The sequence below is a fragment of the Dendroctonus ponderosae genome, unplaced genomic scaffold (assembly GCF_020466585.1).
Source record: "Dendroctonus ponderosae isolate FM_Combo_2020 unplaced genomic scaffold, Dpon_F_20191213v2 Dpon_F_20191213_4, whole genome shotgun sequence".
Classification (NCBI taxonomy): Eukaryota; Metazoa; Arthropoda; class Insecta; order Coleoptera; family Curculionidae; genus Dendroctonus; species Dendroctonus ponderosae.
This window is the reverse complement of record NW_026018611.1, coordinates 6,278,966-6,300,852: the sequence shown is the minus strand read 5'-3', so window position 1 is coordinate 6,300,852 and position 21,887 is coordinate 6,278,966. Positions and strand designations below refer to the sequence as shown.

At 35.4% G+C, this 21,887-nt stretch overlaps 5 protein-coding genes across 9 annotated transcripts in view; 2 read left to right on the top strand and 3 right to left on the bottom strand.

Annotated features, from left to right (window-relative positions):
- Positions 1–614: 614 nt before the first annotated feature.
- Positions 615–4,724, bottom strand: LOC109537102 (endoplasmic reticulum-Golgi intermediate compartment protein 3). Its single transcript, XM_019903668.2, has 6 exons — positions 4,175–4,724; positions 3,552–3,754; positions 2,496–2,621; positions 1,736–1,926; positions 1,545–1,679; positions 615–1,488 (listed from the first exon to the last, which is right to left on the bottom strand). Exons 1-6 carry the CDS (start codon positions 4,466–4,468, stop codon positions 1,286–1,288), a joined length of 1,152 nt encoding a protein of 383 aa, XP_019759227.1. The 5' UTR covers positions 4,469–4,724; the 3' UTR covers positions 615–1,285.
- Positions 4,725–4,928: 204 nt separating this feature from the next.
- LOC109537105 (actin-related protein 2/3 complex subunit 4) lies at positions 4,929–6,220 on the top strand. Its single transcript, XM_019903674.2, has 2 exons — positions 4,929–5,237; positions 5,297–6,220. Exons 1-2 carry the CDS (start codon positions 5,058–5,060, stop codon positions 5,621–5,623), a joined length of 507 nt encoding a protein of 168 aa, XP_019759233.1. The 5' UTR covers positions 4,929–5,057; the 3' UTR covers positions 5,624–6,220.
- Positions 5,990–14,776, bottom strand: LOC109537100 (golgin subfamily A member 4). 3 transcript variants are annotated; one of them, XM_048665516.1, is made up of 19 exons: positions 14,503–14,776; positions 14,076–14,236; positions 12,338–12,532; positions 11,795–12,207; positions 11,295–11,729; positions 10,773–11,241; positions 10,577–10,713; positions 10,240–10,522; positions 9,867–10,187; positions 9,556–9,816; positions 9,180–9,503; positions 8,919–9,117; positions 8,550–8,868; positions 8,291–8,495; positions 8,016–8,234; positions 7,749–7,964; positions 7,487–7,622; positions 7,004–7,416; positions 5,990–6,930 (listed from the first exon to the last, which is right to left on the bottom strand). In XM_048665516.1, exons 1-19 carry the CDS (start codon positions 14,642–14,644, stop codon positions 6,907–6,909), a joined length of 4,872 nt encoding a protein of 1,623 aa, XP_048521473.1. In that variant the 5' UTR covers positions 14,645–14,776; the 3' UTR covers positions 5,990–6,906. The 3 variants fall into 3 exon arrangements, with proteins under 3 accessions (XP_048521473.1, XP_019759224.2, XP_019759225.2); XM_019903665.2 differs by having other exon boundaries at positions 14,076–14,239; positions 14,503–14,775; XM_019903666.2 differs by having other exon boundaries at positions 14,076–14,164; positions 14,503–14,775.
- A 239-nt stretch (positions 14,777–15,015) lies between these two features.
- Positions 15,016–17,575, top strand: LOC109537104 (GPN-loop GTPase 3). Of its 3 annotated transcripts, none has more exons than XM_019903671.2 (8): positions 15,016–15,080; positions 15,127–15,240; positions 15,912–16,086; positions 16,144–16,206; positions 16,568–16,741; positions 16,792–16,929; positions 16,988–17,122; positions 17,179–17,575. In XM_019903671.2, the coding sequence occupies exons 2-8, from the start codon at positions 15,196–15,198 to the stop codon at positions 17,292–17,294; spliced, it is 846 nt and encodes a 281-aa protein (XP_019759230.1). In that variant the 5' UTR covers positions 15,016–15,080; positions 15,127–15,195; the 3' UTR covers positions 17,295–17,575. The 3 variants fall into 3 exon arrangements, with proteins under 3 accessions (XP_019759230.1, XP_019759228.1, XP_019759229.1); XM_019903670.2 differs by having other exon boundaries at positions 15,017–15,114; positions 15,169–15,240; XM_019903669.2 differs by having other exon boundaries at positions 15,016–15,240.
- Positions 17,406–21,887, bottom strand: part of LOC109537101 (probable ATP-dependent RNA helicase kurz) — a 7,500-nt gene continuing 3,018 nt past the window's right edge. The window contains exons 3-14 of the mRNA XM_048665529.1: positions 21,185–21,834; positions 20,147–21,123; positions 19,981–20,094; positions 19,806–19,924; positions 19,556–19,746; positions 19,315–19,478; positions 18,828–19,048; positions 18,673–18,769; positions 18,062–18,398; positions 17,805–18,006; positions 17,651–17,748; positions 17,406–17,557 (exon numbers count right to left, since the gene is read on the bottom strand). Coding sequence (XP_048521486.1) covers positions 17,478–17,557; positions 17,651–17,748; positions 17,805–18,006; positions 18,062–18,398; positions 18,673–18,769; positions 18,828–19,048; positions 19,315–19,478; positions 19,556–19,746; positions 19,806–19,924; positions 19,981–20,094; positions 20,147–21,123; positions 21,185–21,834 — 3,250 coding nt within the window. The 3' untranslated portion in view covers positions 17,406–17,477. The remainder of the gene's footprint in view (positions 17,558–17,650; positions 17,749–17,804; positions 18,007–18,061; positions 18,399–18,672; positions 18,770–18,827; positions 19,049–19,314; positions 19,479–19,555; positions 19,747–19,805; positions 19,925–19,980; positions 20,095–20,146; positions 21,124–21,184; positions 21,835–21,887) is intronic.

Below are 21,887 nucleotides of genomic sequence, written 5' to 3'. Positions count from 1 at the left end.
GTACAGTTCGTTCAGAATTTATAGTTTCAACGGTGGTTTGGCATCATGGCAAATGACGGTATGTTCGGAAGAAACTAACTTTATTGTCCATTTCTTTGAATTCTAACTTAAAAACACGTAAATTATTTTCAAATATATTGATAGTTTTGCCAAGGGCTGGAAAGCCCAAAAAATTCGCCACTTTCTAGCACACACGGCTTGCTTCTAATTAATATTTTTAATTAGACCAGCAATTTACATGAATGAGCTCAATTAATTAAAATACTTGTAAAGGCGTTTGAAACGTACAAAAATATGGCCCGTGTAAATTGATTTCACGAACAAAATAATTTATCAAATAATTTAAACTATACTCAAATACTATACTAAAAAACTCAATAATATGATAATAATAAATATTAATATTTTGTCTGTTTTAAACATTCTAATTTATAACATTTACAAGTTTGTTATAGATACATTTGTGGGAATTGGGACGGGAACAATTAGATAAAAAACTAGGACCTAGGAATATTCCCGCGTAGTCGAAAGAAAATAACGATTTTGCCGAAAAAATGTAAATAGGCTGTTCTACGGCTGCTGGAAGTTGGGATTGGCATATCAACAAAACAATCTGAAGAATAATCAATTTAATTTACAAAACAATAAACATTTCCTATGTAAACATGCCTTAAAAGTTTAGTTAAATCTCCACTACACTTTCAAACCAAAACAACCGGATGGGCAAATATGTAAATAGCAAATTTTAACTATTTTACATAATACGCTTTGCAAATATTTTCCGTGCGTGGCAAGAAAGTGAATATAAAGAATCAAACATTGAAAGCAGTAATTACAATAAAACAGGTCAAATGTACAGAATAAAATATTCCGAAAAAGTACCTGGGGTGTTTTCCATTCAGAAAAACATTCCCAATTCACCATGAAGCCGTCAATTTTGCATAAATAAATTAAATAAAAATCATCATTTAGGAATGGCTTGAGTTGTACATACAATTTCATATTTGCGCGATTTAGTTAACTGAATCTAAACGGAAAATAAATAATTGTTTTTACATATCACATTATTCATACAATTTAAATTGTACAGACAATAAAACAAGATTTACATTGCGGTTTTTCAAAAGTAAATAGTGATAATAATTTAGCACAAACAAATTTAGAGTGTCTGCCCAAAAATTGCATTTTACCGCAAGATCCAACCAGCATTACCTATTAAAACTTAGAACAACTAATAGAATGTATTTAGGAAATCCAAATTAAAAAACGCAGTTGGTCTTACCGATCAATGCAGCTTGCCAAGTTCCATTTTTTTCTGGATAAGTTTGATTGAATGATACAAGAACGTATCAACTAACCCTGCCACAGTGTAAACGCCCCCAACGATGGCGCATACATTCGTAAGAAAATGTCCAAAGGATCTTTCTCGTTCTGTGTACTTTACCATTAAGGGCGAGAGTTCATATTGGAAAAATATTCCAGGCATACCTGCAAAAAAAATCTTGGTAAGCACAAGGTCAGGGAGACAGAATGATTTATTTTACCTGATTCCCCAGTCATTAAAGACACAACTTTTTGGTGTTTGGTAACAGAAAACTGATTGCTTAGAATTACAGATCCATCTTTTCTTACATAAGAGGTAGGCACAATTTTGATGTGATATTGAAACATCGTTGAACCTAAAATGGTGAACATGTGCAAAAAAACACTAAAATGAGGCAGTAAATAGACCTACCCTCAACAGTTACACCATCGAAATCTTTCAAGGGATTGTGTGTTTCACTATCTATGCTTGCACCGAAAGTCAAATGCCGTATATGGTGGGTCATGTTGAATTCAGTGGATGAAAACGGTTGCACATCATGTACATGAACATGATTTATACTGAAGCTTTTTCCTGGTGCCACATGGAAACTTCCACTCACTCTAAAACAAAGAATTCGAATATTGGGAACGTTATTTCTGTTTAATTTGTTTAGTATTTTTAGCAGCTGCTTACCAAATTTACTCGGCTTTCGATTTATAGCTCTCCAAAAACGGTTGCAGTTTAGAAAAAACTCTCAGAGATTCAAAAGAGTTAAAAACTTTAAAAGAGAGCAAATATTTTGAAGAAAATAAAAGACGCATGCATATTCGCACAATTATTTAAAGTACCTAAGCTTTTACCGTATAAGAAGTAGCTTAAAGAAGCTAATCCGCCAGTAGTCACTGTTCCAAGTTAGAAAGTGTTTCTTAATTATACGCAGTAGTTGGAAGTAGTTTTAAAACAAGGTCCAAAACACTTTATCAACATGCATGATTATTCAGATGGATTTCTCAGAAAAAACATTTTTTAATTATTCTTTTTTTATCCAGATTCAAGTTTTTATAAATTTTGCACCAAAACACCAAGACAAATTTAAAGCTTAGAAAAACTGTAAATTTTACCAATTCGTTTTATTTGTTAATTTCCCTTTTTCTGGTTAAAAATAAAAAAAATGCAAAAAAATTCTTACCTGCTCACAAATAAATTTCCATATATTTGACACCCTTGTGTAAACGCTGATTTTATCTTATCACTGAACTTCTCCTCTTTACATTGCTCAATAATGTCCATATTATCTATAGCCCATCTTTTCTCTCTATAATAAAAAAGTTTTATTAGATAAGAATTATTATTACAGAAGTTAATCCTATTAAAGTAGCAATAAAATATGTCTTTGCAAACTGGAGTGATTTTCGGGTTTCTAGGCCTGCGTCAATAATAATTTCAACCTGACATCGCAAAATACCTCTGAGGAAGCAAGCGACTCGTGTTCGCAAAACGTCGGGAGATTCTTTTCCAGCGCTAAATGCAGTTTAAAAACTAGAACAATTGGAATAGATTTATCGGTTGTGCTACCAGAACATCACCATTGTGGTTGAAAACGACTCGAAATTATTAATTTACACTGACAAAAGACTGAAAAAAGAAGTAAACGAATTTTTAACACCAAAATTTTCTTTCAATATGGCTTTATTCACTTTGTTTCTAACTGAATTAGTCAAATAGTTACATATTTCCAATTTAAAATTGACTAAACAACGAACGGTTTTGTACACATTTTAAATTTGGCTGAATTTTTTTCAATAATGATAAAAATCGTGACTGCTCGATTGTGTAGAAATGCATGTGGTTAATTGTCTGAAATTAACCAATGAAATGATTAAATTAAGGTACATCAAAAATAATTTAATAACTACGTAAAAATTGATTTGATTGATTGAGCGATTATAATTTATAAAAGCAAATTTTATTTTTGTATTATTGGGTTAATTGTTGAATGGGAACGTTATATTGATATTGTCTAGCCACTAAAAGCTTTTAGTGAGTAGACTTAGATTAAAAGAATTTATAGCTATAAATTCCCAAAAAAATATATTTCCGATAAAGGCAGCAATAAAAAAATTGATAATTTTTACAACCCAATTACCTATAAGTAAGTGCCCAACATTTCGAGCTAAATACCCATTTGCTGATAACCATATTTCTGTGCAAATTCTTAAGAACAAGTTAAATGTAAACAGCATACCTATAGGCCTGCCTCACTTCTTCACACGTATTGCAGCATCCATCTTTAGCGCCGTAGCAACTTCCACAATAATCTTCAGTCTTATTCCGTGTGGCAATTTCAGTGGTCTCATTTTTACTTGTAAGAGAAATGTCTTCTTTCTTCGCTTCTTCAATGGGATTCCCATTTAAATCTAGCGCTCTTTTGAAGACATTATGGGAAATCTGTTGATAAAAAAAAGTTGACTTCTATGTTATGTATTATAAGTCCATATAGTGAACTAGGTATATAAATGTACTTAAGTAGTCATCCTTAATTTCTTAGCAAATTAATAAACATAGACATTTAAAAAATAAACCAAACAATTGTTCTAAACTTCCACGTTTTGAGCCAATGCCGCACGGCAAACAAGTTCGGGAAGGTAAAAGATCTCCATATATTCGAGGTATAGGTGTTTCACAAACTTTGCTTTATTCTTCATTTCATGTCTTGAACTAATGTTATTAAGATAACTCCTAATATTTTCATAAATTCAATACTCCTTCAGATGGCAGTTAGATATTTAAAAATTCAATTTAAAACTAACTGCAACAGAGTGCAATGGAACAGGAAATACCTACTTGAGTAGTTCAATTAAGACCTACTTGTAAATGTTGATCCCCTGAAGAGTCCATGGCATCTAAAGCTAAGAAATCGCACGCCACTCTGGGTATCGACAAATCGAACTGGATTTCAATATTAGGGCTTCTTGAAGTGTCCACAAACAGTTCTTCAGTAACATTGGGAGTTAGATAGTTTAAAAGCTCGAGCCAGAAGAGCAAGCTAATTATTATCATGGACAGGATTGAAATAGTGCCGCCTCCGAGGGTTTGGATACGTACATCCTCCAAGGTTTTGGGGTAGGCGTCAAAACGACGGAGTTTTTTCAAAAAATCCATCCCTTCTGCTACCAATTAGCCTTTCTCCTCTAAGCGCTAGTTTCACCGACAAAATGTCTTCAATTAGAGTGAAACTCGACGTTCTGGCATAATACTGACACCGTTCACAGCACATATGTTTAATACACAATCACTAAGCACTGGACAGCACTCGAGTTTTAGGAAATTTAAGTTATTTTGAAATTGTTCCACATTTCCACATCACAACTCACATCAAAACCCCCTCTACCAATTGTTGACAACCTGAGCTACCTGAAGTAAGCCAAAAGAGTCACCAAACGTTTTGTAAATTTATGACATTTTGAGCCGTTTTCTCAGAATTGAAACTTAAAACAATAAAGAACAGTTTTTGTTTGTGCTATTTGAATAATAAAAGTACAAAAGTCCCATAAAAGACTGCAAATTTCACAAATATAACAAACAATCGAGTTAGAAATACTGAAGAGAAGTAGAAGACTTGTCATCGATCGAGTCTCAATACAGTCAAAACTGTCACAAAAGTCATTTAACACGAAAACATTGCCCGTCACAACGGGAGGTGTGCCTGATAAGCTTGTTTTGCTTTGATTTGCATAAAAATAACTAAAACATGTCGGCTACGTTAAAGCCCTATTTAGATGCAGTTCGGCATACTTTAACAGCGGCAATGTGTCTGGACAATTTCAGTTCCCAGGTGGTGGAGCGACACAACAAACCCGAAGTGGAGGTTAGAAGCTGCAAAGAACTATTACTCACCCCAGTTGTAATCTCCCGAAATGAGAAAGAACGGGTACTTGGGCAGATTGCTTTCATTGCAAATTTTCATGCTAAAATTTGCGTAATTTCCAGGTCAGAATAGAGGCTTCGGTTAACTCAGTTCGCATTAGCATAGCAGTGAAACAGGCAGATGAAATCGAGAAGATCCTGTGTAAAAAGTTCATGAGGTTTATGATGATGCGCGCCGAGAATTTTATAGTGCTTCGTCGCAAGCCCTTGGAAAACTACGACATTAGTTTCCTGATCACCAACTTCCACACCGAGCAAATGTACAAACACAAACTGGTGGACTTTGTGATACATTTCATGGAAGAAATCGACAAAGAGATTTCGGAGATGAAGCTGGCAGTGAATGCCAGAGCTAGAATTGTTGCAGAAGAATTTCTGAAAAGGTTCTAGATAGATTTTAAAACACTGCAAATTACTTCTAATATAACACGCTTCTTCTGTCAATATGCGAGCTGTGTGGCATGAATGTTCTCTTTAAATGTTTTCCTGAGAGTTGAAAAGTTGTAAATAATGTTAAGGTAATTATATAGTCTTCAGTACATATTTTAAATTACATTTACATAAGGCAGTGAATGTTTGTAAAAACTATTTTTAGGTGTTACTCTATTTCACAACTTGCCAAAGTAGATGTTGGGTTCAACTGTTAAAACTCTTATCATTACTAATTGTCCCAGCACAATCACTTTTAAGTTCGAAAATCCTGGCCAAAATATGCTTGTTTCCTTGTGCAACAAGCATGGCTGACAAATTGAGCAGTTTTAAAAAATATTATTTATTTTAACAGAATACATAACAATATTATAAAGATGACTAACAAAAGTACATGTATGAAATATTTATAGGCAGAAGATAAAATGAATATGTAAAAAATGTAAATCCTCATTAAGAGAAATTATTAAATACTGCCAACAATGGAATGCAAAATTAAAGTAATAAATATCACAACATCAATTATTTAAAATGTGAATAAACCAATTAACACTCAAACACCTGTTGTTCGTTAAATTTATGTGGAAGATAAAACAAGACAGTTATTAATATAATATAAGATTCTTGCCTTTAAGGGCTTTGGAGCTAATACACCATGCGTCGAATATTTAGTCTACAATATTGCATATAAAATCTATAAGTTAGACTATGAGAAGCTTTATCTAGGTAGAAGAAGTTTAAATACCATATTTTGTGTTACGAAAACGGGGACATTGCAAATACCTACTTAAAATGCAATTGTGTCTATTTTTCCTTATTTGATGGCTCAGAATATTTAGTTGTTTAAAACTCCAACCAAGTGCATAACTGAGTCTCATAAAAAAATACTTTAATTGCAAATACTTTAGTCACAAGAGTATTATGATAAAACGTGAATTCTCTATTATTCTAAATTTGGCCCAATCAACTATACAAGCATGTTCTCATACAATCGAAAGTCCAATTTTGGTGAGATAACTTTAATATGCAGTTATTAGTCATAACTTACTACTTAATTTCCCTCTCACTACCTTTAGATTGATTTTACGTTTATTAAGTAAAGCTTTTCATCAGTTTTGTGCCGCTGAAAACTGCCGACACCTTCATGGAATCAATCTCAAGTATGTTGGAACTTTCACGTTAGAATCGTTGAAATTACATTGCGATTATTACCTCTGCTCTACAGTAGCAACACCATCCGTATGCTATAGAATTCCTAGTTGACCGAACTGCAAACACCGACATTTAAATGAAGAAAGATTGCTAAAAGTTTGCCACCTTAAGAAGTAAACTAAAACTTACTATGGTCTGTTTTTGCTGCTCCTTTTGCAAAACAGCTTCAGTCTGATTGGGATCGAACTTACAAACGGCAGCTATTACTCTTGCTAAAACCATGCTCTCCTTTCCCAGCATGTAATTGTACAAAACGTTCTTCAAATATTCTATTTCCGTAGAACTAGATAAATCGGCGCAATGGTTCAGAGTCACTAGAGTCTCGTCTAATTTCCTATTGAGTTTTTCATTTTGATTTTTCACTTTTTCTAGCTCATTTTCATAGAATTCGATCGAGCTTTTGTTCGTAATATCCAAGGACTTGTACTGGATTAACTTATCTTTTAACGTTTCGTTTTCCTTTAGCAATTGGTCATCTGGGATACCCGATCGGTTCCCTGCCGACAAGACCGATTTTTCCTGTTGGACTATGGCTAGTTTATCTACGAAAAAACGAAAATGATTCACCTTTTTCGGCAGTTAATGAAACACAACTATTTAATTGTTACTCACCTAATTTACTGCTGCTCCTATTAATTGGGGCAATTTTCAATTCTAAAATTTCATCCTGCAAAAGCTGCTTTTCATGCAACACCTCGGTGTAGTGTCGTTCTAGCTCAGATATTTGCGTTTCTAGATCTTTCTTACTCTGGAAAACATAAACATTTAGAAAGCTTTTAAATTTGACACAAAATTAACAATACGAATCTACTAAAATCTAACAATTTATGCACAATTGTAATAGATTTTGTTTGAGGCTTAAAATAAAACTTACTTTCGTGAAATCTCTACATTGCTCCTCCAGTTTCGAATACTCAGCTTTCATACTGTTATTCTCCGAATGCAACTGATCGAATTTCTGTTTAAGGTCAAAAAAGTCTTTTTGAATTTCCATTAAATCCGGATTGTTTGTCGCAGGAGCAGAACTGGAATGGTTTTCAATTTGCCGTCGATTTTGCTCCAATTTATCGGTTAAGTCTGTAACTGCAACCTGAGAGAAAGAAGTCTTAAAGACCGAAGTTTCCCTAAAGTTTATCCTTACCCGTAAACTATCGCGTTCTCGCTCCAGTTCGGTATATTTTCCTTCAACCGTTCCTTTTTCATTTTGAAGGGATTCGCATTTTAACTTGTACTCTTCAATTTCAGCAGCCAATTTATCATGGTCTTCGTTCACGTTTCGATTATCAGACGATAACTGACTGATCCTAACTTTCAGTTCCGAGATATCTTGGCGCTGTTTATCACATTCCTTTTGTAACGTCTGAAATTACATTTCGCTGTTAACCCAATGTATAATTTTTGCTACTAAAAAATCACCTCATTTTGCTTCTTCACTTGCTCCAGTTCTTTGAGTTTAGGCAGTAGGGGCCGGAGATTATTGCATTCCGCTGTGATTTCATCGATTTTATCCCTCAGTTGCTTATTATCCCGAGTTGCAAGATTAAATTGCTGCTCAATCACGTTCATCTCTTTCGCTTTAAAGTGGAATTCATCTGTCTTCTTTTTTAGCTCCTTATCAAGCCTAAAGTTCAAACGAAGAATTAACAAAGATTTATGAGAATATTATTACCCGTACTTTATTTTGTCATTCCTAGTTTCGGTCAGTTTTCGTCTGGTCTCCTCTAGCAAATGACCGTCATCGGATTGTTTGCTTTTAGCTGCATTGTACAGCTTATCTACAGTTTCTAGAGATTTTTTAATCTCGCCGATTTCCGCATTACTTTTGTCTAGTTCCGCCTGAATGGCTTTTAACTTCGTAATTGCCGCCTTCTTTTCTGACTTTTCTGTGTTCAGTGTTTCCAGCATCGTTTTGTATTTATCTTCCTTGTGTTCTAGATCTTTATTTAATTGAGTCACTGTTTTGCTAAGGTTTTCTAGTTTCTTTTGACGAACATCTAAAAATTGACAACAATGTGAAAAGTTTTAGTGTTAATGCCAAACTTACCAATTTCCTTTTTGAGATTTTCATTATCGCTCTGCAATTTTTCAGTCTCCTCCTTGAGGACATTTATTTGTTTTTCTAGTAACAAAGTTTCCTCTTTTAGCTTGGAGTTGAGGTTTTCTTTGTCGTCCTTCAGTGTATGATTTTCTTGGCTCATTCGTCGCAGTTCAGTGTCAATGAGTTCGAAATTTTTCCTCTCTAGCTACAATTGAACAAACCACTCGTTGAAATAATTAACCCAAAAAGTTACTTAAACGCACTTACTTCAAAAGACTGCATTAAATCGTCTTTCTCTATTCTGTAACTATCCTCCAAAGATTCTTTATCTTGCTTCAATTGGAGTATTTGCTTATTCAGGTCATCGATTTGATTCTCTAGGTGCGTGCCTTTGGTTAAAGCCGATTCGTAGGTGGTCCTTTCCATTTCAAATGAATTCAACATATTTTGATTCTCCTCTTGCAGTGACTTTAATTTCATCTCCAACAAGTCACACTCGGTTTTCTCGATTTGCACCGAGTCTATTTGCTCATCTCTAATTTGACGTGACTCCTTGAGTTTGGTAATTTCTTGTTCCAATTCCAAATTGGCCTTAAATTAATCAATTACACTTTCTCAATCCATTGATAATACCGAATCATACCTTCTGCAGCTTGACTATAGTTTCTTCTTTTTCCTTTAAGTAGTGTTTTAATTTGGCGATTTTTTCGGACAAATGTACGTTACTGCCTTCCAGATCTGTGATTAGTTCTTCTTTAACCTTCAGCTCTTTATGTTCGACTAAAACTTTATTAAACAACTGTCGTTCCATTTCGAAACTCTTTTCAAGTTCTTTTTTTTCCTTTTCAAGTTCTTGAAGTTTTAGCTTGAGTAGGTTGCATTCTGATGATTCCATTTCAACTACCTGCGAAATAAACGCTTTACATGAATATAATTCGCTGTTTAGGTTCTTACTTGGTCTCGCTCCTCAATAATGCGAACTTTCCCCATTAATTCATCCTTGACTTGCTTCAGCTGAAGATTCTCTTTGGCCAGCTCTACATTTTCGTCCATAATGTCTTCTTTATAGTTTGGCGACATATTTTCGTTGCTCGTTTGGAAATAATTGGCGTTCATCGACTTTAACAGGTTTTCCTTTTCGTTTTGAAGTTGTTGCACTTTTATTTGCAAGAGATTGCACTCGGTTTTGTCGAGTTCAACTACTTCATTGCGTTCTTCTTTAATACGAGTTAGTTCCTGGGCTTTTGTTAGTTCTTGCTCTAGGCCCAGTTTAATCTGAAATATACTTTAAGAAATACAGTTTCACAACTACTTCATAGAAAAGTACCTTATTCAACTCCACAATAGTATGTTCCTTGTCGTTGAGAAAACCTTTCAAACGTACAATGTTTTCATCTAATTTATTATTCCGTTCCTCCAATTCGGAGATCTCGATTTCCTTAACTTTGATGTCGTTGTGTTCCTCGAACACTTTGTTATAGAGCTTTCGCTCCATTTCAAAACTGTCCAAAAGCACCCTCTTCTCTTCTTCTAGAGCTTGGACCTTCAATTCCATTAAGTTGTTTTCTGTTACCTCCATACCGGAAGCTTCTTCCTTTTCTATTAATAATCTGCAAATTGTTACAAAAGATATTTTTTTATTTGTTCGTTTAAGTTAAACTAACTTGAATTTTGTGTACAGTTCTGAATTGGAAGCTTCAAGTTTCACGTTGTCTTTGGTGAGCTTCACTATCAGGTCTTCTTTTTCTGTGCACATTGTTTCTAAGTGCTCCAATTGCTCTTGTTGGGATTTGATGGTGTTCTAAAGGACAAATAAAGATTGATAAAATGCGGCGATTTGAATGGAAAAAGGTTACTCACTTGCAAGCGTCCAATATTCTCCTCATAATTCATGTTGTTCTCGTTAGCAGTTTCGGATATTTGTCGTTCTAGGTTACTGAGCATAGCCCTTAAGTGACTGCTCTCTTCAATCAGCTCCAGATGATTAGATTCCAGCTCTTTATATTGATTGCTTTTTTCGGTCAATTTATCTTTATGAAAAGCTATCTCTTTGGAAATATCTGTGATGACAGCGTCTTTCTCCAGAAGCTGCAAATGAATTTCAGCTGCCGTTTGATTGCTAGCTGATATTTCCTTAAGTTTTTGATCAAATTGCGATTTCAGCATCGCTTCTTTTTCTTCGAACTGCTGCTTAACTCTGTCCGAAATTCGCGTTTCCAGACTAAAGAGACCCTTTTTGGCACTATCTCGTAGATGCTGGATTTGGTTTTCATAATTTAGCTTTTCATTTTGTACCAGATCTATTAGATTTTGCTTTTCCTCAGTTATCCTGAAAATTATAAGTTACTGGAGTTGAATCCAGCTGTATTGGGAATGTATTACCTTTTCAAATTATCCTGGCAAGTGTTCAAGCCAAGTTTGAGAGCATCAATCACAGTTTGCAGCTGCATGTTCTCATCTAAAACATTTTTCAGTCGGGCTTCAGCTTTATTTTCCGCGGCTGAGATTCTTTGATTTAGTTCTGCGTTTTTCTCCGTCAGCTCTTTGTTTTCGCTTTGGTACTTTTCCAGTTCTCGTAATTTAGTTTCCAATTCGTTGCACTTTTGAGTGAAGCCTTCCAATTTATCCGTGAGTTTAATGTTTTGACTTTGTAAGTTTTCAACTTTCGCTGATTTATACTCTTTATCTGGAGCGTTGATGGCCGTTTTTAGTGACTCGATTTCATTCTTCAGTCTGCTGATTTCCGAGTCCTTACTGATTAGTTCGTTGTGGAGTTCCATTTTGTTTTCCGCCAGTTTTATATTGTTTTCTTTTTCCCTATAGGAAAAGTGGTGATAAATAAAAATCGACGTAAAGTTAAGGCTGATTAAAAAAAAACAAACCGTTCAGAAAAATTCAAAATATCCTGCTCCAAAGAGGAGATTTTGTTCCGATATTCTTGTTCCTTGGTTTGGAAAATGATCGCGCTCGCTTTATGCTCTTGTATTTTACTGTTTAGGGCCTCTATCTCGCTTCTGGCATCGTTTAAATATTTGGTAAGTTGTTCCAGTTTATCAGAATCAATACCTATTGCGGTCTCTTTTTGATCAACCTCAACTAGACCGTCAGTGTAGTTCTGTTCCTGTTGCAGCAGTTCAATTTTTGTTTGTAACGACTGGATTTTCATTTGTCTTTCATCTAATTCGTCGCGTAACGCACTTTCGAGATGTGCTTTCGCTTTCTGTTCCAACGTGCACTGTTCTTTTAACTCGGTCACTCTACGAATTGCCTTATCTTGCGTTTCCCCAAGCACCGACTGAAAGGAAAAACAAGCTATTTTTAAATTTGTGATAACATGTTTATGGCCAAATATATATGCAGGTGTGAGAAAGATTGTTGGCAATAGTCCCAAAGTGTGGTCACATTTCTTTTGGCTTTTCACTGACCTTCATTTTGGCATTTTCCCTTTCAAGCTCCTTGTAATGTCGCGCTAAATCCGTATATCGGCCCCGGTATTTATGATATCGCATTTGGGATTTCTGGTATGCCGCATAAACCTGTTCCTTTGAAACATGACCCAACTGTGATGATGCCTGGGAAACATTGTCCTCCAGCTCACTTGCCGAAGCATCTAAGTCTGACTACAACAGAAACAATTCTTACTTCTTGAAAAAATTCACCAAACCCGCTAAAATAACTGTTGACCTAAGTAATAAGCACTAAAGAAATCAAGTATTCCACTGAGTACTATTAATAGAGTTCACGCCCAAGCAATCAATATTGGCCTTTTTGTTGTTTCAGGAGATTTAATTAATTTGTCATTGCCTATAGTGCGTAGGATCGAATTAGTAAAGAAACAAATATTCTTAATTAATAGATAAATCATGTTTAAATTGGCAACTTTATAGAACACGGGAATATCTCATGTCTAGTCCATTACCAATCCATGAACATTTAAACAATCTTATTTCAAGTAAATTATGCCGAATCAAAAAGATATGTCACCAAACGCTTCTATTATCAGATACAAAAGTTATGAATTTTTACAGTCGGTAACTTCTTTACTTTTTGTGATCCTTTGCTTTACTAATTTTACTACAACCCGGATAACGGATCATAATCACCAAAACGTTGCAATAAACCAGGTGCAATTTAACATACTTTTGATATACATGGCGATGAAGGAGGAAATTGCATTTTGTTTTCCCATTCTGACTCCTACGTTTTTTAATGTATTTACTTGAAAATTAGAAGGTAGACAGTCGCATTAACCATTGATCTGACCATATGATAAACAATGTCCCTTATAATATTTAAACAAAAATTTGGCTTCGTTCTAATAGAGGCAAAATCACGAAGCATGAAGCAAGTAATTATTTTGCAATTCACTTGAAAACCATGGCAGAGCCGAAAAAATTCAATTGGAAAGAAAAGCTGTAGATTGACCAAAGAAGTGGCTCACCACAAAAAAGTTAGGGGGCAAAAAGGGGCATGCCCCCTAAAAAAATGTCACCCTGTAAATTCTTACACCTGCTTGACATATGAATTTGCTGTGGACCCCCAAGCTAAACCTAAATTCCAAATTTGGGGTAAATACCTCAAAAACTTCAAGAGTCAGAATGGAAAAACCAAAAACAATTTCTAACTTCAACACTCTGTATATCGAATCACAGCTTTTATAATTATTTTAGCAAGGCTCTATCATTTTCCCCATTAAATCGACCTGAATTAAACGGGTTGATGACAAAAAGCATACATTTTAAGCGAAAAAACAATCACAAAATAGTCAAGAATCCGAACTAAATACGTTCTAAAGCAATTATTCATACAAAAATTGTTGATATTAGTTTACAAAAGTTGACAAAATGCGGCTTTACACCAAAAACATCCCAACAGTAAAAGTTCCAATAAAAATATCCGCTTAAGATATGCAAATAAAACATGTTGTGAATTAAGGAAGCGTAAAAATGCGATTTTAACCAAATAAACATTACATGCTATCAGCTAATTAACCATTTTATTGACCTCAATAGTAAATCATATTTAGACCAAACTAGCACAATTATCAAGTTGGAAGCCGTAAATCTACAGGATTTAACTGATTAATGTAATGTTCATTAGGCACCGAAATCTCTGATAGTAAATGTAGACTTGATTTTCATTGAAAAATCTCTATAAACTTACCTGCAAATGGTATGAACTACTCGGCTCATATCTAGGAAGAAAAGATACATCACTGGCCATAGAAGAGTTGGAGAGTCTTCTGCTTCTGCCTTCAGAAGAGGGTGAAACAAGATTAACACTAGAGAACCCTTGATCTGTACGCATAGCTGAAGCATTTTCATCTGCTATCAATAGTAAAGAAACAGATTAATGAATTGTAGTCGCTTTAAACTATTCAAATCAAAGGACTTAAAGTCGCATTATTACTTTAAATAAAACCAGCCACAAGCGGCTGTAACTTAAAATGGCAACAATATAAACAATCAACTCTATGTGTTGATTGGGACTGCTAATACGGATTATCGACCAAAAAAACGAATGGTTTCCATATTATGCAGTTAAAGTACGAACCGTTAGTGCAGAATATTAAAAAGTATTGAACAATTACCATCTTCTCCAATCGAAAACATATTTTCCTCAGGGGCACTGGTTCCTTGTAATTTGTCACTAACACTTTGAGTCAATTGTTGAAACCTCTGAGGACTGCTCTTCACTTCTTCAGTAATCTTCTCTTTCAGTTTTTTGAACATGTTTACAGCTAAACTGGAACGTTTTTCCTTAATATTTTATATAAACTTTACACTCCCATTCAATATAACAAATTGCTGAATAACCTAAAAGTGACGTGTCAAACGTCATCAAACGTAAATAAATCCAGTGGTCAATAAATCTAACCACCTCAGACTTTAGTTACTTATGTGGCAATGCTGTTTCCCATGCATATGTGAGAAAGTTTATGTATATATTGTTAATTATTTATTAATTTTCGTGTAGACATCACCAGCTAAGCCACTACCCACTATTTCAGTTAGCGATTGCTGTTTAATTATCCGAAAATTTGTGATTTTATCAAACAATCCTCTAGCAATCGTTGGCAACACAGCAGTTTGATTACGACATAACGTAAAATGATGAGGTTATGTTATTCTAACCTCTCTTCGCTCAGGTGTTTTTTACCATTTACTTGTATAAAACACAAAATATCCGAAAATATAAGGGGGTATGTTCTGTGGTATAAAATTATATGGTTTTTGCTAGTAGTATATAGTTACAGGTTTATATATTAAGTATAAAACTTAAAATGCGGTTCGCCCAGTTGGTTGTTGGCCCCGCAGGAAGTGGAAAGGTACAAATTAATTATTATCAAACCAGTGAAAAATTATTTTTATCATATATAATTTTGATTTCTGTCGATAGCCTGTTTCGCAAGAAACAGGCGAACGCATCGGTATTTCTGCCCTTGAATGGACAGTTACAAATTCTTAAAACTATAATAACTTGAAAACATACATTACTTTACAGTCAGCAGTCGTAGATGTTCAAGTAAAGTAGTTCTTTGAAAGTTAAATCGAGATTGTCTTTATTCCATTTTATTTTAGTTCGTTTTAGCCTGTCTGTTTTGTTATGTGTAGCAGGTCTGCCTATGTCTTATGTACGCTCCTATTAGTTTTGTTTTGTTGTTTGTATACATATATACAACAGATCAGAAAAGGCAAAACTTTCTATAGTTTTGTGTGTTTGGGGATGTAGGGGTTGAATTGGTTGGACCCTTTTTTACTTAGCTTTTATGAAAAAGCCCTTCTGAGAGGCTCGGTCCGATTCGGACTCTTTTGAAGGCTCAATCTCCATTTTCTCCTTCTTATGTTTAGCCCATGTATGTTACGCTTGGTTATTTGACGGTCAGATTAAAATATCTTCTCTATAAAGTTGTTGAAGTTCCTTCGTTATCGAAACCGAGTTTTGTAAAATAATTCGCATTAAACACGACCTAATCTTCATCATTTTAAATATTTTCAGTCCACTTACTGTAGTGCCGTAGCTCAATACGGAGCAGACATGAACAGAAACATCGAAGTAATAAATCTCGATCCTGCAGCCGAACACTTTGACTATACCCCTCTCGTGGACATCAGAGAGCTCATTCAAGTGCAAGACACCATGGAAGATGAGGAGCTGCATTTTGGACCTAATGGTATAAGGAAAGCATGATTAATTAATTCACTGGAAAGTCTCACATGTGTTCTTGTAGGTGGCTTAGTGTTCTGCATTGAATACCTTTTGGAAAACGCGGACTGGCTTCGCACGCGACTTGGTATGTATCAATAAAAATATCAGATTTTATTGTCAAATCGCAAAATTTAAAGCGTAATTTCCTGGTCTATGTTTGTCCCAATCAAACGTTTAATAATAGATACTGTGAGAAATCTAATCATTTATAGTCAAGCTATTTTCCCATATTTTCTCTATAAGCGAACACTGCTAATATACAAAGTATTTCAGGGGGCAGGGGCATTATTCTGACCACGTATTCTACGTCGGAAAATAACCCGTTTGTAGTTTATAAACGATAGCCCAAAAATGCTTCGTTACGGATTTACATTATTCCCTATCATCTGACGTGTTTGGATAAACACCTTGTATATCCAATAGTCAATTCAACACTGTTTTTATAGGTGAACACGAAGACGATTATATTTTATTCGACTGTCCCGGTCAAATAGAGCTATACACACATCTAACTGCAATTAAACGGCTGATTACTCTATTGCAAGATTGGAACTTTAATGTTTGTTCTGTATTTCTAATGGATGTACAGTTTATGACTGATGGATCGAAGTTTTTATCTGGTAATTTCACATTTTTGTGTTAAAACCGATTAAAAATCTTGTTGATTTAGGAACGATGGCGGCTCTTAGTATTATGGTGAATTTGGAACTGCCACATGTGAATATCCTATCCAAAATGGACTTACTTAGCAAAACAGCCAGAAGAAGATTGGAAAGGTTCTTGGAACCGGATTCACATGCAATTTTAGGCAAGTGATTTTCAAATTTACTTTTAAGGCAGTTTTGCAATTGTTGAACTCTTTCTAGGAGATATTGAATTGAATGGACTTTCGGCCTTCAATCTGAAATACAAGAGCCTTACGGAATCTTTCGGAAAACTGATAGAAGATTATTCTCTAGTACGATTCATTCCATTAAACCTGAAAAACCACGAGAATATGGGTAAGTACCTTATCATAAATGCCAATTTATTATCTATTATGGATTTATTATTCTAGGTGATCTCTTAATAACAATAGATAATGTCATACAGTATGGTGAAGACCAAGACATCAAAACAAAGGACTTTGAGGAAGAAGAACCTGATGTATTCGAAAACCTTACCAACGAGTGACTTGTTTGTTGCATCAAAAAGGGTAAATTTTGGTCTGTTGGGACAAATACCAAGCCCTTAGGTACATTTTTTCGTCGGATTGCGATGCTCTTTGAAATTTAAAAATTGCAATTCAATTATTTACAATAACATATTTATTATGTACATCAACAAGATCTAGAAGTACCTGGGCACTTTAATCGATTAATCTAAAGGGGGCCACAGTAAGCTCACTTCCCCATGTGCAGATTGTGGTAACCACTCCAAATATTCTTGTAATAAATCTGAAAACATACAAAACAGTTATAGTTTTACTTTAATTATATCTGATTTTATTATAACAGATCAAGCCAATTGAATTTATAGAAGTAACTTACAATTTGGTTGCTCTTCCCAAGCATCGAGCAACGATTGCTTGCTGTGTGCGCGCTTTTTAAGCAGACCGTTTAGCAAAATCTGTGTCATAGGCTTCAATCTATAAAAAAAAATGTTAAAAATGCAACCAAAAAAAGATTGGAAGTTTCTACTAACTTTGCCCAACTTTTGGTCATAACCGCAGGTAAACTTTTCAAACAATTTTGGTATTTGGCCAACTTTTTAAACGGGAGGCCCTGTAAGAAGAACACAGCAAACCATTTAAAGTTGTCGATACCGTCAGGATATGGCATTTTGATAGGTGGTAATGGCCATGCTTGAGGGCCAAAAGTGCCTTTAAACCAACAATATACGGTTCCTGCAAATAATTAATCGTGAAAACTTCGAAACGTTGATCTCCATAAAATTCCTACCAGTCTCTTCGTTGTAAAATGGAGGAGGGTCTGCCAACGGATCAGACATATTGCATAGAGCAGGTACATAAACAGGCAACCATGCTGCATCTACTGCTGTTACTCCTCTCATGTAGATTTTATTAGTTTCGTAAATTTCCTGATAAACCACAAACTCCGGGAAAATGTTTCGAAGAACTGAACTATCCTGCAGAAACACTAGATCTTCCATATTATTTGCTTGATAAGCGTTTTTAAACTTGGATAGCTTTTCCCCTTTTGGGACTTCGTCTATGGGGACCTTCCTTGCAATTTGATCTCCCATAGCACTGAGAAGTACTTGCCGAAGTAGTTTCATCTGCAATGTAATGTTCATATTTTCACAGCTTTCCCAATTCAGTACAAATAATATTCCTTTTAATGTGGTATTTTAATTAAAAATAAAAAACCTATTTTATAAGTAGAGATATGCTTTCGAGGCGATTCCTTGAAACTTGTGAGCTTTTCGGGTTTTTAGGCCATCGTACAATCGAATTTCTTCCCAATTTTCAATGGAAGAAGTTCCATTGTACGACGCTCTAAAAATCCGAAAAACTCACAAGTTTCTAATTTGTTAGGGTTCAAAGACTGACCTGATGATCCGTTGGTGGTTCCATTTTAGGTTGAAGAACGATATCCAAATCTTCAAAGTTCTTGTTTATTTCCGAAGTCAATTGAACGCGCAGTTTTCTGAAATAAATCAAATAGTTGAAACGATCTATTCCTTCTAAATCTGTAAATGACATACCTAATCTCAAGTACAGCCTTGTGCCTTAAGCCATATGCATCACACGTTTTCCGAAGTTCTGTCATACTGTCTGTATATTCAGCACAACCAATAGCTTTTAACAAAACGCCATTGTCGCCTAAAAGAAGAGAGTTTCCCGCTCCTGCCAGTTGCTTTCTAAGCGATGTCCATTTTTGTCGTGTTTTGCTTTGGTCTTCTGCAGATGTGGATATCAAAGGTCTCTGGAACAAAAAGAATGACATCCCAAAATCAACACAATCTTAATATGTTTCAAAAATAAATAATTTAATTTCAGTTTTTTATGCTACAAAAATGTAATCGGCCGACAAAATCGGATTTATATTATATATTTTTCTGCAGAAACGGAATCAAAAGTTGAAAAAAAATCTGATTTCCATGGTAAGATACCACTTTCCAGATACAGTTAGTGTTTTTTACGTTGATCACGTTTTTCACGACGTACATTTTACGACTGTGACATATTTACCTCTAGGAGAACTTCTGAGACACTTAAAGCAGCTACTAAAATAATTGCGTAAGGCAGAAGATCCTGCTGGCGGCTCAATGAGAGCATTTTGCCAAATCGAGCAGCAACTGGAAATTTTGCAATGGTTTGACCAAGCCCCGTTAATTGGCCGTTCTTCAGTGCACCTGCAACAAAATTCTAGTTGCATAAATTCCAATTGACAATTTCAATAATTATCAAAAGTGATTTTTGCGTACAGTACCTAAAACTTCTAGTCTATGCGCTGCAGCTTTCAGTTGTTCTAAATCGGGAGCTGAAGGAAAAGGAAATTTGATGACATTGTTTAAACCGATGCATTTCAGTTGCAGATACACATCGTCAATTGGTTTTTGTTGAATTTCTGCCGGACTAAACTGGGGCAGCTCGTTGTTAAACACTGCGCTTGAATAGAGTCTAGAAATGAAAATACAATCGATATTGAAATCGTAGAATTTATGAACGAAATAGCTTACCTATAACAATGTCCAGGGCCTGTACGCCCTGCTCTGCCAGCCCTCTGATTAGCCGACGCCTTACTCGTCCAACCTACCACATATTTCGTCACGCCGGTGATTTTATCGTATAGTTTCATCTGCAACAGTTATAGTATAGTATTCAGCCAGAAGAAGATTTAAACATCCAACTCACCTTTGTTTTTCCGGTATCGACGACATATTTAATATTGGGAATTGTTAAAGAAGTTTCGGCCACATTGGTGCTAATAATACAAAGCCGGCAACCACTGGGAGGCGGTTGAAAGACCTGCAACAATACGCTTTAATTGCGGAAAAACATTGATTTTGCACAAAATTACCTTTTGTTGCCTTTGAGAAGGCAACATGGAATACAAAGGTAAAGCCCATAACGGTTGTGCATTGCGATGTACAATTTCATCGTCTGCCTGTTCTTCGTCTTCGGATAATCCATCATATTCCTCCCCAGAGAAGGTTTCGGTGTCATTCTGTAGGCTGTAGTCATCCAAGTTGATTTCTGGTAGATTAGTTTGCTTGGCTTTTTTCAACCTTTTGCGCATTTTCTTCAAAGCAAAATCATCTCCACTGTCAGACTCATTCGGATTTTCTTCATTATCTCCACTATTTTCACCTTCACCGGTGCGGTTTTTGTTTATATTATTTTGTGGAAACGCCCGTCTAAGTTTATTCACCAAATAATTAACTTCCTGCTGTCCAGTGACGAAAACCAAAATGCCGCCTTCTGGCAAAGTATTGTGAATCCTCACAGTCTTCCGATATGCGTCTTTTAGATAGTCGTTATTTGTCCGCCTATTAAAGTGGACAGTGACAGGAAATTGCCGGGAATCTACATTTATTACCGGCGGCGTTTTTTTGAAAAGGTGCTTGTTTTCAGTAAAGTCGTTCACTCTCAATGTAGCTGACATTATGATCAATTTCAATGGGTCTCCCTTTTTGTGTCTCAGCGGTACAATACGAGATAGGAATCCTATTAGAAGATCAGTGTCCACTGACCTTTCATGGGCCTCGTCTAGGATAATTACAGAGTATTTTGTGAGCAAAAAATCGCTTTGAATTTCTTTCAGCAAAACTCCGTCCGTCATGAATTTGATTTTGGTTTCGTCTGTTACATTGCCCTCAAACCGGATCAAATATGAAACTTCTTTGCTGGTTAGATTCATTTCCTCGCCCACTCTTTTGGACATAGAAATAGCAGCGACTCTTCTTGGCTCGGTAATACATATTTGCCTTTCCAAAGCATAGCCGGCTTCATATAGAAATTGTGGCACTTGCGTTGTTTTGCCACTTCCAGTTTCACCTAGAGTTGTGATTTTAATAACCGTTTATTAGTAAAAAAATGTGGGGAATGAACTACTTACCGGAAATGATGACAATTGGATTTTCATTGATTATCTCAACGATTTGTTGCTCTTCAGCTAGAATAGGCAACTTCAAGCGGGCTGCTTGAATTTCCTTGCTTCTAGCCAAATCCACAAATACCGCAGGCTTGCGAACCACGGGCTTTTGTGGATTTTTCCGCTTCGGATCTCCAACTTCAACTACTTCAGCAGTAGACTTCTGAACAGGAGCTTCTTTTTGAACATTGCATGACTTGGGCTTTTCCACTTTTCCAGGGGAAATCTTTTGCGGAACTTCCACTTCATCATCATTATCGGTCGATACATCACTGCCGCTAGACTCAAAGCCAACTATATTAGGGTCTCTAATCTTGGACCTTTTCTCAACTACTTGAACGTGATCATCTGATAGACGTCTTCGCTTTTTTCTATACGCCCCTCTAATTGAATTGAGCTTTGGAGCCGGCTTGTCATCGATAATTACATTTCTATTTTTAACAGTTTCTGGATGGGCTTCTTCTCGGTAATGCCTCTTCAAGCCCTTTGTTTGAACCGATGCAATTGACGTCAGTTGCGAAAGTTCCTCAGAAGTGGCTTGGACTGTTTGCAAAGACTCTATCAAACTGGCGCGATTCTTCTGTTTCTTTTTGCGATCGACGATTTTCTCAAGCCTTTTCCGGTGTTTTTTTGACAAAATTCGGGTAACCGTAATTTTGTTATCTTT